At 44.1% G+C, this 15,183-nt stretch overlaps 1 protein-coding gene across 3 annotated transcripts in view; it reads right to left on the bottom strand.

Moving 5' to 3' along the window:
- The window catches only part of ARMC8 (armadillo repeat containing 8), a 64,016-nt gene that overhangs the window by 6,693 nt on the left and 42,140 nt on the right, over window positions 1–15,183 (bottom strand). For all 3 annotated transcript variants that reach the window (XM_082287709.1, XM_082287711.1, XM_082287710.1), the window contains 9 exons: window positions 13,275–13,335; window positions 10,333–10,533; window positions 8,320–8,415; window positions 6,862–6,944; window positions 6,491–6,572; window positions 5,184–5,270; window positions 3,051–3,143; window positions 2,434–2,583; window positions 698–793 (listed from right to left, as the gene is read on the bottom strand). In XM_082287709.1, the coding sequence (XP_082143835.1) occupies window positions 698–793; window positions 2,434–2,583; window positions 3,051–3,143; window positions 5,184–5,270; window positions 6,491–6,572; window positions 6,862–6,944; window positions 8,320–8,415; window positions 10,333–10,533; window positions 13,275–13,335 (949 nt within the window). The remainder of the gene's footprint in view (window positions 1–697; window positions 794–2,433; window positions 2,584–3,050; window positions 3,144–5,183; window positions 5,271–6,490; window positions 6,573–6,861; window positions 6,945–8,319; window positions 8,416–10,332; window positions 10,534–13,274; window positions 13,336–15,183) is intronic.

Below are 15,183 nucleotides of genomic sequence, written 5' to 3'. Positions count from 1 at the left end.
CAGCTCTACTCCTACAGTCATTTCCTGTGCTGTTTGCTACCCAGATCCAACCCAAGCCAAAGCAATCCTCTGGCATTTCCCACAGCTTCTTGCTGCCCCCATCCTCCCCCACCACACCCTGTATGAGGCTCTCCCACTGCCTGTCCTGTCTGGCACAAGAGTTATCCAGCCAACTCCTGCTCACCTGTCCTCTCACTGCTGCTTCAGCACCCCCACAGCAGCTGTCCCTGTACACTGGTTCCAGGATGCCATTCTCTGCTGGCCATCTCCTCTTTCCCTCTGCCTTTCCTCTTGCAGATTCCTTTTCTTAAGTTTTCATTTGTCAGGGCGGGTCCCTCCCCACTTTTTCCTGAGCTCCACCAGGATGCTCTTTGCCCTGCTAGTGCTTCTCCTTCTCTTCCTAGTGCCCCCTTCCTGCCATGCAATGGCTCCAATTTAATTCTTCTACCTTCACATCCCTCCTCTTCGCCAAACCTACATTTGCAAAACCAATCTGAATTCAGTTCAAACAATACTGCAACAATCCATTAGAAAGAAAAGCATTCTTGTAGGTACTCAAGGTATTCATCTGACAGATCTCAGTAAAATATTCACAGCACATCATAATCCCAAACAAAAATGACATGTTGTGAACACTAAGCACTCTTTGCTCTCTTTTATTTTATTCTGCCAAGACAACACAAAACAAAAATGGTACCTGCTCTTTGACTTCTATATTGTGCTCCCCTTCCAGAATGAGGGTCACTGCTTGCATGATTTGCTTCCCATGAGTGCTCATTATGTAGTCTATGTGCTGCCAAAGCAAGGATGAAATACAGTTAGTGTAACTCCCCAGACATGAAGGGACATTCCTGCTTGAATCACTCCAAGTGAGGAGCAGCAACCCTGCACACTGAGCACTGCTCCCAGTGAGCTCTCCCAAACCAAGGATTTATCACAGCAGAAACACTTCATGTGGAGCCTGCTCTTGTCTGAGAGAGCATCATACAGGCCTCAGTGGTGCTTTCCCTGTCACCTGCAGGGAAGACACTGCTGTCCCAGTTGCATGGAGGCCAGGCTGAGGACTGAACCCTGCTGACCCAGTGTGATGCTGCAGTTAGAAACAACCACTTCTGTTCTGATAACCAGGGGGTAATATCAGAGAGGGGTGAGAAAACAGATGTTTCTTCTCTGGTGTTTGCTACTCTTGCAGGGACACTGTGCCCAGGTTCAATAGCCACATTTCCAAAGCCTGAGAGGGGACAAAGAAATAAGCCAGATGCATTGCTTATTGTCTGGGAAAAGTGCCCTAAGTTCACAGGATCACAGCTCAAAGGTCACTTGATGACAGACTATAAACACTAGAATATAAGAGAAAAGATTAAACAAGATCTACTGGATTAACTGATACCAAACCTCAGGAGTGGCAGCAAACAGGCACCAGAGGTGACCAGCACATAGCACACTATAATTCTTTAAGACCTCAGGGATTCTTGTAGGACTTCTTAAAATTGCTAATAATGAGATTTCACTGGAAAGCTGCTGGATGAGTTATTCTGGGTAGAGGCTGAAAATGCCTGGTTCTGACTCTAAATCCTACCACAGGAAGCAGTGAAGCTGGCACATAGATCCAGATGGAGAACACCTTAAGTGACAATGAGAATTGTCAGGGTGAATTCAATGAATGACTGGCTATTAAATATTTTTTCACATTAAGACAGAGCTAATTTTCTATGAAGGTTATTGAGACTGAATGAGTACAACTATCAGAAGATTTTTTGCAGTGACCTTTTTATGGTAGAAACACAATATGTGATAAATGCACATGGGTTTTTTCCCCTCAAAAATGTTGGCTTGCCAAATGTTTGCTGCATGTTTTCCCTCTGTTCTTCACAGGGAATTACCCTTTTCTTTTTCTCCACGAGTATCTCTCTCTCCCTGTCAAAACAACTCACAGGCTTACATTTTCCAACCATTTTATTTCAGGGGGTAAAATGAATGTCTGCATTTTGTAAGTGCACAGAACCACAGCCAAATGTACAAAGCCAGTACTATCTGTGTAGCTGGATAAGAAGTATTTCAAGTGCCAAGGAAGAAAAAACACAGGTATCTTTAAGACCTGGACCTTTCCATACACTGACTCAACGGTGCAACCCTCAGTGTTGTTCTGGACAAGTTTCACAGAGAAATTGCTATGAAAATAATGTTGCTGAAAGCTAAATGCAATGGAATTGAACATTTTAATTTAATGTCTAGCTATAATAATAATTGCAGTGTTTTCATGGATGCAGAGAATTCTTTCAAATGTTTTCTCACACTGATTTGCACATTTGGTTACAGATATTTGAATAAATCCAAGTGGTGAAACAGAAAAATAACTTGTCTTGCACAGAAGTGCTGCATTGGCTGCATGTTTGATCAGCTTCCAGAAGGTCTGTTTGCAGCTCTACTTACTGGGCGAGTGGAGAGAAGATTCCTGAGCAGTCCCAAAGTTTTCATCAGAACATTTACATCGGAATCAGAAAGCAACTGAAACAACTGCTCTGTGCTCAGACCTCGCAGGATGTCTGACTTGATCTTCTGTTCTGCTTGAAATGCCATATTCTGAAACAGACACACTTTTTAATTGATTTTTTTTACCTGAAAGCCTGGGCTTTCACTCTTTTAGTAGACTATTCCCTACAAGAATACATCCTTCCTAAATTAATCTTGCAAAAAGGCTGTAATTTATGAGCAACTGCTACACAGTGAATTCCATTTCCACATTGTCTTACACCTGACCTGGTTATTACCTGCTTTTATTTGCCCCCTGGCATGCTACTGACACTACTTAACTGCTTCCCTGAATGACCCTGGCAACAAAATTGGTACCAGAACTGAAGAATTTATTTTACTTTATGGACTAATAGATGAAGTGTTCCAGGCTGATGCTGCTTTTCTTCTGCAGTTCAGTGGAAAGACAAGCCAGATTTCAATCATGTCATTTTTAATAACAAGTTCCATGAGATATGTTCACAAACTTTTTAAGGAGCACACTCACAAGTGGTCCTTCACTGGGGTGTCCTACTCACCATCAACGCCCAGATGCCGTTCACTCGCAAGGCAAGGTTTTCACTCTGGGTTAAACTACACAGAAGTTCTATGGCTCCTGATTCTAAAATAGGCTGAAAGGAGGAGGGAAAAACACATCTTTACAACACTACTTAGACTAAGTGCATAAATGAAAACATAAAAATATATACTGCTTGTATCTTATTCTTGAGCTTGCAACATGCCCAGTGCACTCACATGAGCTGGCCATGCACACCCCATAACCATGACCACTTAAAAGTAGGTTTTTATGAAAAAAAGTCAGGACAAGGCAGCAGCTGCCTTCTCCTACGTCTCTGTGTTTGTAGAGACACGGATGCACACACATTTGTGTGTGTATATACCTCATCACATGCTGCTGTGGTATTGCACACACATCTGCCACACCCCACAAGCAAATGGGTTTTCCTAGAAACTTCCAGCTCAGGACTGCTCTCCAAAAACAATCTTCCTTCAATCACATCATTTTGGGTAATAAGAGGGATATATGTCACTGTTTAAAAGAGGTTAAGGACAATGAAAGCTACTTGACACCGTGCTTGACATTAAATCTTTGTGTCCTGTAATCAGACCAAATGAAAACCCAGGACAAAAACTTCAGCATAATAAAGAAAACTGTAGACTTCTTGATTGAAATACAAACCCTTGTAGTATCATCTTTAAATGACAGGAAAAATATCAATCCATGCACTTTTCTTTCACACTGATTAATGTACTGAAAGTGAAGTTTGGAACAACTGCCTTCCTCCTGGACTGAATTCACGGGTTCATCCAATGAAAACAGGAATGCGTGGAAGGGACTGGATGCTGCAGGAGCAGCAGCAGTTTGTGCCCACCTCACCTGGTCCCAGGTGCTCTGCACTGCAAGAACCTGCCAGGGATTTCACCACAGTCCCAGGGGCTGCTCCACGGCCACAGCACTGGGAGACATTCCCAAACTGGAATGACTCAGCTCTTCACAGGGTACAACACAGAGCCACTTCAGCTTTGCTCATTTACTGCAGTGACTGGTGCTTTATACACAACTTTCAAAGTATTATGTAGAAGAAAAGGGTGTTATGTAAAAAAGATCAGGTGCCTTATAGAGGCTTTCAAACCTAGTACTTCTAAATACTCCTTCCCCTTACACAATCAATTTTCTTTTGGCAATGATGTTTTCGACATGAACTGTGTATCCTGACAGAAAATCCAGTATTTCACTCCAATTTGAAGTGGAAACACTACAAAAAAAACAAACAAAAAACCCAAAAAAACCCCACAAAAATAAAACCAAAACAAAACCAACCAAACAACAACAAAAAACCCCAATAAAAACCAACCAACCAATAAGAACAAAAACAAACCCCAAAAAACCCAAAACACAAAAACAAACAAACACAAAACCTCAAACAGACAAACAAAACAAAAACAAAATGAAAAAAAAAACCCCACCTGACCTGCAGTCTGCTAAAGAAAGCCCCATGGCCAGTGAACTGTGCTTGGCATTATTTCAGTTAGTTTTCTGTCTCACAGATATGATTGAAACCACCAAGATCAACTGATAATTTGGTAACCCAAAGTGCCCTGCAGGATCCCACATACAGCACAATCTTGCAAATATTTTCTGTAATTACAAAGTATTTTAGACTTGGGGAATTGCTGCACTGCTATGGAGTGTTGATCTGTGGGTATGATCTGTATGAAATACAGACTCTGCAGAACCAGATATCCTGTACTGTTCATCTGAGAACAATAAAAACACAGGACTCAGCTATGCCAGCATTTTCAGCATTACAGTAGCAGTAATTCTCTAAGACAACAGATCACATTGCAAATAATCAGTGTGGTTTCTTCTTGCTTATGATCTTTTTAGATAATAGTGTTTTACAAGTAAAAAGAAAATGACAAAACTTCATGTCTACTTCTTTTCTTTGAAGACCAAATTAACTGTCACAGCAGTGTAAGCAGATGATTTTTTTGTTCCCAAGCTATCAGTGGCACAGACTCTGTAACATAACAGCTCTGTGACATGTCACAAGCACTGGCTGCCAATTAACACACCTTTATGCTTATTTATCCACTGTGTAATCTCACTTCAGGCCATCCCCTCTCCCTGCTGCTGGCTAAGTACTCACCTCCTTGCTTGGAGAGAATTCCAGAAGAAGATTGCATAGCGTGGAAGATGCTACTACAAGAATTTCATTTGGAGCATTCTGTAAAACCTGCAGTCACAGAGGGGAGAGAGAGGAATTCTGTCAGTAGGATGATGAAGAGATCACTGAAATGGAATACCTGGAATTATGCTGTAGCTGGATATTCCAAACTTCAGGAGGTGCTTTGATGCTAGCAGTGCAGACCCAGACATGATGCCCATCACAGGACTAGCTGGAGCAATGCATTGTTTCACAGAAGGCAGATTTGAGAGCTTTTAGTCCAATTTAGTAGAAATCAGTGGGGACAAGCCCTGTGTAAAGGACACATATGCAGAGGAAGCCCCAGGAGGAAGAGCCTCTTCAACCCCTCTGTACCTCATGCTCAGCACAACACAGCGAATTTCCTCAGGAGCACCCCCTCAGAGGAGCATAGCCTGGGACAAGTAATAGTCCCTCATCTCTGTGTGGATCTCCAGCAGCACCAAAACATCAATTCCTAAACCAAGCATGTTCCTCCCTTGTCCACTACTGCCAACAACACCTTCTGTGCTCTGGCCATTTCACTTCTGAACAGTCAAGTCAAGCTCACTTCAGGGGATTCCCAAGGGTGTCAATACTGCCCAAGCCTTCAGGCATGCTAGCAGACTTGGTCTGTTCTCCATTTTCAAGGTGTAAAAGATGTTGAAACTGAGAAACTGGTTTATTTATCTCTATCTATGACAGTGACATTACAGGATGAGGGATGACAAATATCTTGCATACTTGCATCTCACTTCATCTTGAGGAAAATTGCACTATATGATAATGTGTCTTTATAAAGGTCTTTCTGAGCTCTTTGACTTAAGTTATAGAATCTGCAATAAGATGTAAGAGGTAGAGAATTAGAGGAGAAAATGCAGATCTAAATTCTCTTGCAGGATTCACAGACCAAGTCTGAACTGTGCCATCTAGTCTGAGTCTGAGATTAAGGGACATGTAGTCCTTGTAGTGTCCTGCGTGAACATTGGGAATAATTTAGCTTCACTCACTGATCTCAAACCACCCCCCCCAAACACAATAAAGAAAAAAAGGAAACAAAAGGCCAACCAAAAACCAAGCATGAACCACATGCTTGCTGCTGTTTGTTTTTGTTGATTCATGGCTCTCTTAGGAGAAGGCCATGGGATTTTGATTTGTAGGTAATTTGTATCATGCTTCTACAGCAAGGCATGCCAACTGAACAGACACCCTGTGCTCCCTGAACGGACCAGAACACTCCAGGCACCGAGACCTGCCTGTTCCTCACTTACCTTCATTAAAGGCTTCCATACAGCATGATCCTGAAAACTTGTCCTGAGCTGCTGGACAGAACGGGACAAACTGTGCAAACATCTGGAATGGAAGAGAAACCTTCCCTGTGAGACATGCACACCCCCCCAGACACTGCTGTGCACACCCTGCTGCTCCACAGGGATTACTGAGCTGGGAGGCGGCCAAGGAGCAGCCGGGGAACAGCCAGGAGAAAACCCTGCAGCAGCCCAGCATAACTGCTCCTCTCCCAGGAGGGTTCCCAGCAGCACAAGTGAGTTCAGAGTGGCTCTCAGGCAGCCAGCAGGAGCTCTCCCAGGGGCAGCACACACAGTGACAGACAGAGGCTCTGCGTGGACGAGGACGGGCTCACCTGACTGCAGCCAAGCGCACCTTGATGCTGGACTCGGCCAGGCCGTTCACGATACGGTCCATCATGTTCTCCGTCTCGATGATCTGCGCCAGAGAACTCGCGTCAGTGCACACCTCTAACAGCACCCATGGCTTGCTGGGCTTCTGGCTGCAGCATTTTCAATGTTACATGTAAAAACTGCAGCTAAAACCAGCACACCACACTCTCTTGCCAGATTAAGTGGGAAGTTTTGTGTATCTGCAGACAATTTAGAAATTTAAAAATCTACATGCTGCGTTCCACTCCAGCTTTTAATCATCAAGGAACAAGAGGGTGTTTTATACACATATATATACACACACACACAATATACATGAATTACCCTTAATGTCATATTAAAATGAAAGTGAGCATGTGTGAGTGCACACAACATACACAAACTACAGATCAGAGACAGGTTGTAGAACTGTGGGGATAAAAAATATCCAGTGGCTCATCTGCCATATTTAGACAAGGCCAGCACAAGCACTTAAGACCAGGATAAAAGGGAGTTAATACCCAGATGAATTATGGATTTTGCATAATAAATCAACTTTGGCATGTACACACCCACTGCTTATTAAAAGCTGTATAAAAGAAGGATCCTCACTATTAACTAAAGCAACAAAAGAGGAGTTTATGGGGTTGAATTTTGGAGATCCTGCGTGGTTCCCCAGTGATAAATCCTCCTGATGTTAACTTTTCACCCTGTGTTTTCCTACCCCCTTCCTTCTGCTTTTCTCCTTTAACCAGCAAATAAACTCAGAAAACATTCCTGTCTCCTGAACTTGCTACATGACACTGCAAATCCATGATTAATTTTTAAAAAATGCTCCTTTTAATCATTCATTTATTAAGTTCCCTCTACTTTCCACACATTAATTTTTAACAATGTGAGTGCTCCAAGCAGCCAATCCCTTTGCTGTGATGTTTAAATCACCAACTGCTTTGTTATGACAGTGCAAGGCCCCTTGGTCACTTGAGAATCAGGAAACAAATTCTGACTTTGTTTCCCAGTATGAGCAGACTTTCCAGGGTTTATTGCTTTTTAAAACATTTGTTCTATAATAAGATAGATGAGAACAGAGGTGTATTATCTCTCTCAGAACACAAGTTGCAGAAATTTCTCATCTGCCACAACACTATTCCTTATGAGTAGCCAAGTACCAAAAATGCTGAGAGACAACTTCATGTGCTGGTCTAGTTCACCACTGTGAAGACGTTTACAGAACTAAACGTTACTTTTGGTATACTCTGATGACAAGACATTAACTTTTGTTCCAATTCCATGCACTCTGAGAGTTTATATTAATGGAGGAGAGAGAACCTTCTCATTTCCAGCTGTTTACACCGCAACAGGGCAAACCTCTGGGGGGTGGGAATTGCTGCCTCCTGGTGCCCCTCAGGCTGGGCACTCGCCCACAGCCTCCCCAGGCTCACCTTTTTGCGGATGTCCTCGTCGTTGGCCCCCAGCGACGCGTAGAGCTTGAAGGCGGCCTGGCGCAGCTCGTGGGCGTGCTTCAGGTCATGGTCCAGCTGGGAAATACAGCACAGGCACCAGGCTCAGCCACCAGAGCAGCTGCACTGGGATATTCTAATCTGTTCTAACCTGGTGCTTATCCACTCCCTTTGTCTGCCACCCCAGGGGCAGCCAGAAGCACAAAGTGCTCATGTCCACGTTTACCAGCTAAATGCAATAACCAAAGTTAAGAATAGGGTTCATTTCTCTGCTGAGTTACAGGGAAGACAACTTTGTCTTCAATTTGAGGCCAAAACAAGGTTAGGACACTATCAAGACTGTATTCAGGCAAAAATTATTCTTATCTCTCAACAGAAACTTACAGGAACTAGCCAGAAGGAATGAAAAAACTCGGAGAGAATCAAGGGAAGTTTTAACAAGAGAACTGAAGCAAAAGCAGGAGCCAAAGTTGGTCTCTAAATCTCAGGCTGTCCATGTTAAGGAGGGTCAGGTTGGATATCAGGAAAGGTTCTTCCCCCAGAGGGTGCTGGGCACTGCCCAGGCTCCCCAGGGAATGGGCACGGCCCCGAGGCTGCCAGAGCTCCAGGAGCGTTTGGACAGCGCTGCCAGGGATGCCCAGGGTGGGGCTGTTGGGGGGTCTGTGCAGGGCCAGGGGTTGGACTGGATGATCCTTGGGGTCCCTTTCCAGCTCAGGATATTCTGTGATTTTATGATTCTATCATTAATGGGAGCACTAAAGGCATCATAAAATAGTGGTGGTTTGAGGTTGACCCTGCTTGGAACAGCAAATTTGGGCTCTCAGATCTCCTCATGTTCTCTTCACTGAGAGTAATTCTGTGACTCTGACTGCCCTCAAAACTCTGTACACCAAAGGGTTCTACAAAACAATGCAATCTTCAAAGTCTACACAAAATGCCAGGAAAATACCAGTATAAGGTAGCAAGGTGCTGAAATAAAAGAAATGTCCAAAATTAAGCTCTATGAGTAATTCTCTCCAGTGCAGCTATATTGGAGCAGAAGCATTATATAATTGTTATAAATATTTTAAGCAGACAAGTTCTCTGTTTGGCAAATTCCTCACTCACTCCTCACGTAGTTTTACCTTACAGGGTGCAATTCCAAGCACTCTGTCCAAAGCCAGCACCCTGGCTGTTCCTCCCAGCTGGCTGCTTCTACAGACTTACTGCACACTCAGAGCACTGTCATAATATTTACAATTGCCCCACTCACTTTTGGAACCTGATCATATTTTTGATGCTACAGCCAACGTCCATTACTCCTCAGTAAGTTGCTAAACTTCTTTTTCCTTAGTTTTTTATACTGTAACTAATTTCTTTTATATTTCATTTGCACTTTTACATAGAATTCAAGAGGCTCTCTATGCAGAATTAACCCCATTCTATAAAGGTCAGGGAAATTAACCTATGTCTTGGGCCAGTTTCGGAAAAAAAGCAAAACTCTGTAATCTATTTTTTTGGGTACTTTCTAATAATCAGACTCAGTAAGACTCCAAGGTACATCTGGTCTCTGTTTATCCAACCTCTCGCAAGTGCAGATAACTCATAATACAAAGCAGTGCATGACACCCACATGTTTTTGTGCTTTAACACAACAGAACCCTCTCTGAACTTCAGATTTTCCACAAACCTGACCTAAGAATTGAAAAATCTCTCTTCAAGTGGACTGTTATCTCTTATGAAGCTGAAATGTACTGGTTCCTGAAGGCAAGATGTTTAAACTTAGAGGATGGGAAGACCAGATATACACACTTTGAGTGTGGATAATGAACTCTTCAGAAAGCAGCGACTGATGCTGGGAGAGCACAAAAGAATCAAGTTCTGCTGGACCTCTGGTCACCTTTCAATTGAGCATCTCAGGCATCGGGTTTAAACACAACTAAAAAAGCCCATCCTGAGGCCATTTAGTTTTGGTTTTGCCTGTTCTCAGAGGGTCAGAGCAGGGTCAGAACACACCCTCTTGATGTCAGTGATGGCGCTGACGGAGCTGGGGTACTTGAAGTAGTCAGCCAGCATGACGATGAGGTGGTCGGTGATGCTGGCCATCCTCTGCAGCTCCACGTCCGTCTCGATCAGGTAGGCCAGAGTCTCTGCCCCCTCCACCCGCTCCTCCAGCAGTCTGTCCTTACTGCACATTCGAACCAAGCATGGCAGAGTCTGCAGACATTAACAAAAAGGAGTTTTGAGTGCAGCTACCTTGATAAAGAAACTCCAAAGCAATGAAAGAACTGTCCTACAGCAATGCTCAGCATTGTTCTTTAGGTAAGAACTTTCACACACGCACATTTCAGTGGGTGTTGCTCAGGCATTGCTAAGTGTACAATGAGCTACTTTCAAACAACTTCTCACACAGCCAAAATGATGAAATGTTTAGAAGTGACCATGGACAAAGCTTGACAAAACCTTAAAAAAAAAATCCACTCAAAAGTTGGTATTTGCACAGGCTTGTCCTTATTACACACCAGAACCAAAAGTACCCAAGCTGCCCTCAAGAAGTACTTGACCCCTCCTGCCCTTCTGTGATCCAGGATTAACTAAAGACAGTGAAGTTAGAAATAATCTCAGGGTTCCTTTCCCACACGCTGGCTGCCCAGAGCAGGAGGCAAGGCAGCAATACTCCTCAGCAGCATATTTGGTCAACCAGAAAAGCAGCTAACCTGGAATCCAGGTCCATTCTGCCTTCCCTGACATCTCCCCTACCTTGGCTACATGACAACAGTTTTGTGACACCTTCCCTACTGAAACATAAAAACCAGTCAAGTCGTTCTTTACCTGAAGCTCAGTGAGAAGTACTTAACTCTGGAAAGGCCAATTCTCCAAGGGCTGGGACTCTGCTCACTTGAGCCTCCCCACATATGAAAATGGATGAGGAATAACACTGAGGTTTGTGCTTGTGCAATGCCACCAAGTTCAACAGAATTACTCTAGCAAACGTTGCTCAGAGTTATGTTTTGGGGACCTGAAGTAACATCTAGCCATTGACTGTTCAAATGATTAACTGGATAAGTATCTTATCTCCATTGCACAGGAAGTAGGACTTGCCTACATATTTTAGAAACTAGATGCCACCTCAGGGATTATCACTGAGGTTGTGAATCTTGCAGTTAATCCAGTGAGCCAAAACAGCCCCTTCTGCACACCTGGCCTTGAGGCAGCAGGGAAGACTGCACATAGGCTCTCAAAAAATTACATTCATGTGGAGTGAGAAAGAAAAGAAGTGGAATTCCATGTCTAAATCACAAAGACAATGTACTTCTTAATTCTTTCCAAGGTCAAATGGCCTGAAATAAGCTATTTCTTGGAATTCAAGGGCTGGGCATTGGTAAATCACTGGCTGCATGCACCCAAGAAACACAAATCTCATTCGACACTAAGCAATTCCACGTGCTTAAAGTTTAACAAAAGCAAGAATTCTGACAGACATTTTAACTGTTCCACTGGACCTACAGGTCAGTACAGTGCAATTAATGCACAAGAGGAGGGGGCTGTGTAGGGGTGTAAGATGGCAACCCACAATGCACACCTGGCCAGCAGATGAAAGTCTGGAAATGGACTGTGAAGATGGAGTATCTAATTTCCATGGTATGGCTGGGATGTGTCTGGGTTATCTGTTTCATTATTAGGATTCCAGAGAAATCATTTCTCTTCCCATCAAATCCATTATTTATCAGTCTCCTTGCCTTTGTCAAGGGATTTTATTTTTTCCCACGTTACAGGCCAACCTGCTACTCAAACTGAGCAATGAAAGTAAATTAAAACCATTTTGGAAGCACACAACACTGACTGGTCCCCAAATGCAGAAAGTTTGATAGCAAAGGGTCAATAACTCCTGAATGCTGAAGGGGCCACCACTTTAGTTCAGCAGAGGTCAAAGGATTTGTGGCTGGATTAACCACAGGGACACCATGTTATCCTGGAACTATGAGCTCCCGGAAGAGGAATCACTGGGGTGGTTTGAGCAAGGCAAAGGTTCTGTGCCTTCCTTCTCTCCTCACTCTTTTGTCTAATCTCAAGTACATCAACACATTTAATTCCACAGCCTCAAACATGGATTTGTGCTGAAGCAGCTTCCATGAGGAAAAAAATGCTGTTGTTGCTGTGAGGCTGGCCCAAGCAAATCCCTTCCCAAAGGTCTGAAAGGATGGTGGTTTTCCACAGGGCCTGTGCAGCCCAGCACGTGCAGCTCCACAGGGCAGCGTCCAGCTCCCAGCAAAGACCTGCCACTGCCAGCAGGCCCTGCTCCCTGTCCCAGGGCACAACAGCTCTGCAACACACACGTCCTGACTGGGACCAGGGTGTGGCCCAGGGTGCAGCACAGTGCAGGGGATGTATCAAGGGAAGAGACTTCCAAAGAAGAAAGAGCTTTGCAGCAGAGATGGGTTGGGAGAAAGGAATTGTAGCCCCCAGTCTGCAGGTATTGTATGGAGGGAGAAAGGAGAGCAGAGAATTGGAGTGTCAATTTGGAACAAAGCTAAGGAAGAGTATGAGGGAGAAGGATGCAGCTTGGCTTCCTCAGCTGTGCAGCACCAGGTGCCTGTGCAGAACAGATGCCAATATGCACATTGGAATGAATTGTACACTGCACTTTCTTGCACAAAAAGACAGGAGGGGTGGGCCTTTGTCTCAGCCAACATGCAGATTTTTCATCTATTACTTGGAAACAAAGGGAAACCAGGGAACTATTTTTTTAAATTAAAAAAAAAGTCCGGAGACCTTGGTGCTTTGAAATCTTTGGTGCAACAGATTTTGTGCTACTTTTTATATGAGAAAATAAAACCAGGATAGACCTACATGAGCAAGCTTTCTGAACAGAGAACTGTTTAAGCAGCTGTCGTAGCTAACACAAGAAGAAGAATTATTCCATATTTACAAGGTGGTTGAAGCAGGACACAGCTCACCTTCAGAACGATGCAGGGATCGTCCGTCCGTATTGCTCCGGCTCTGCACATGGAAGTAAGGCTGCAACAACACAACAGGACACAGTCACCTACCACGGCTTTGATGCACTTCAGCTGCTGCAGAGCCCCTGTCCTAATGAAACATCCTCCCCTGTGTTTGATTTAAATGCACCAGAGCTTACTAGGCTTGGGCACACAAACTCCTACAGGTGCAGTTTCAAGCAGGTTCGCAGCGCAGGACCCCTTGCTGGAGCACTGATCAATACACACAGCACCCATCAGCCACAAAGGGTCAAACCACTGCCTTCACTGAGCCCCAAACCCAAAAGGAACAACCTGCACTAAGGTAAAGGTGCAACACACCCAGACCTTCCTGTAAGTACCTGCCCCTGGGGTGTGCGGCCATCAGGAGAGAACCAGCACAGGGCTGGAAGCCTGACAGCTCAGGCACAGACACCCAGGCCCTGCCCCAGCCCAGGAGAGGTGGAATTGCTGTGCTGCCTGTCCACAGGCAGGGTTTTACACACTGCAGGAACCAGCACACCCTCACTAATGATGAGCCCAGCCAAGGCTCTGACACTGCACCAAGCCAGCATTTGTTCCTTATTAGACAACAGCTCATAGTGGATATGACAACCCCAAGGTCCCACTGGCACACAGCATCAGACAAATGCCAAGTTCTTTGTTAATGTACTTGTAAAGTGCCCCAAGCTACCAGAGATGCAAAATAGTTCACCCACCAAAAAAGTGTTTTACTTTGAAGTGGTTTAGTTTTTACCTGCTCTGCTACAAGCAGTGCAATGGAGCTGGAGGGGAACTGCTGTGCACCAATAGCTTTTGTTTTAGCTTCTGAACTAACCATTGGAACTGGTTTTTACCATGCCACAGTGGAGGTTAAAAAATACAACTGTATTTCAGTAAAGGTGACTTTAAACTTTAACATGCTTGGACCCTCAGTTGGGCAGGCTGAAGTTGTACACAGGGTCAATCAGAACTGCTCAGCTAAGGAGTAGCAAGCAACATGCTCATATAACCATGGTGTGTTTCACCACATCCCTGAACTCCTTCCAAGGGCCCAGAGTGAGTTCTTTCACCTCTTCAAGGCAACAACACTGATCCCTGTTCTTTAGCCACAGCTAAAAACCCCACAATCAGAAGTCTCTTTATATATTATTTCTCAGAAAGTAACAGATAAGACTCGAATGTTAGCACAGAGATCATCTGCTAAATTTTTACTGCCCAAGCCTTGCAGCTGGCAGCAGGAAACTCATTTTCACACTTGCACAATGAGGAGGAAAGCACCCATCCTGCAGCTTGCCACTTAGTCCAGTGAGACCCTATTTGCCAGGCAAAGTAGCTCTATTTCAGAAATGAAAGAAAGTAATTTTTTACTTCAGGTAACATAGGCTTGGCTTAGCTGGAAGCAATTCTGGTGATTTTAGCAGAAAAGGTTACTCCTCCACTTGCAGCTGCAGAGCACTCTCCCAAGGGGCTTCCTGCTCTTCCCTCTGTGCCAACACTGCTGCTCAAGGGAAGGATCTTTGCTCCATTTCAATCAAGAGATATTGCCTTGAATCTTCCAAATCTACTTCAATTGTTGATGGGGAAAAAAGGGAACTTAGTCTTGTATGCCAGTCTGGATTCAAATAGAAATTTTAGAGAAGGTTCAAAAGGAAAAAACCCTTCTAGATCTGTATTCCAAGGAGTCTAATGATAAATCAGAGGAACTGCAGATTAACTGACTGAAGCTGGCAAGACAGGAGTGAAAGCTAATTTACAAGCAGAAAAAAAGATGATCTGTGACAATTTCACCTACTACTCTCATTAGGAAAAAGGAAGAGAGAGTCTGGCTTGGAGGCAATCAGGTAAGGGATGGACCTACAGCAGAAAAACCAGCAAGGCTTTGCAA

Source organism: Coloeus monedula (assembly GCF_965178545.1).
Source record: "Coloeus monedula genome assembly, chromosome: 10".
In the NCBI taxonomy this organism is placed as follows: Eukaryota; Metazoa; Chordata; class Aves; order Passeriformes; family Corvidae; genus Coloeus; species Coloeus monedula.
The sequence above is the reverse complement of the archived record's forward strand: the minus strand, read 5'-3'. Positions and strand labels throughout refer to the sequence as shown.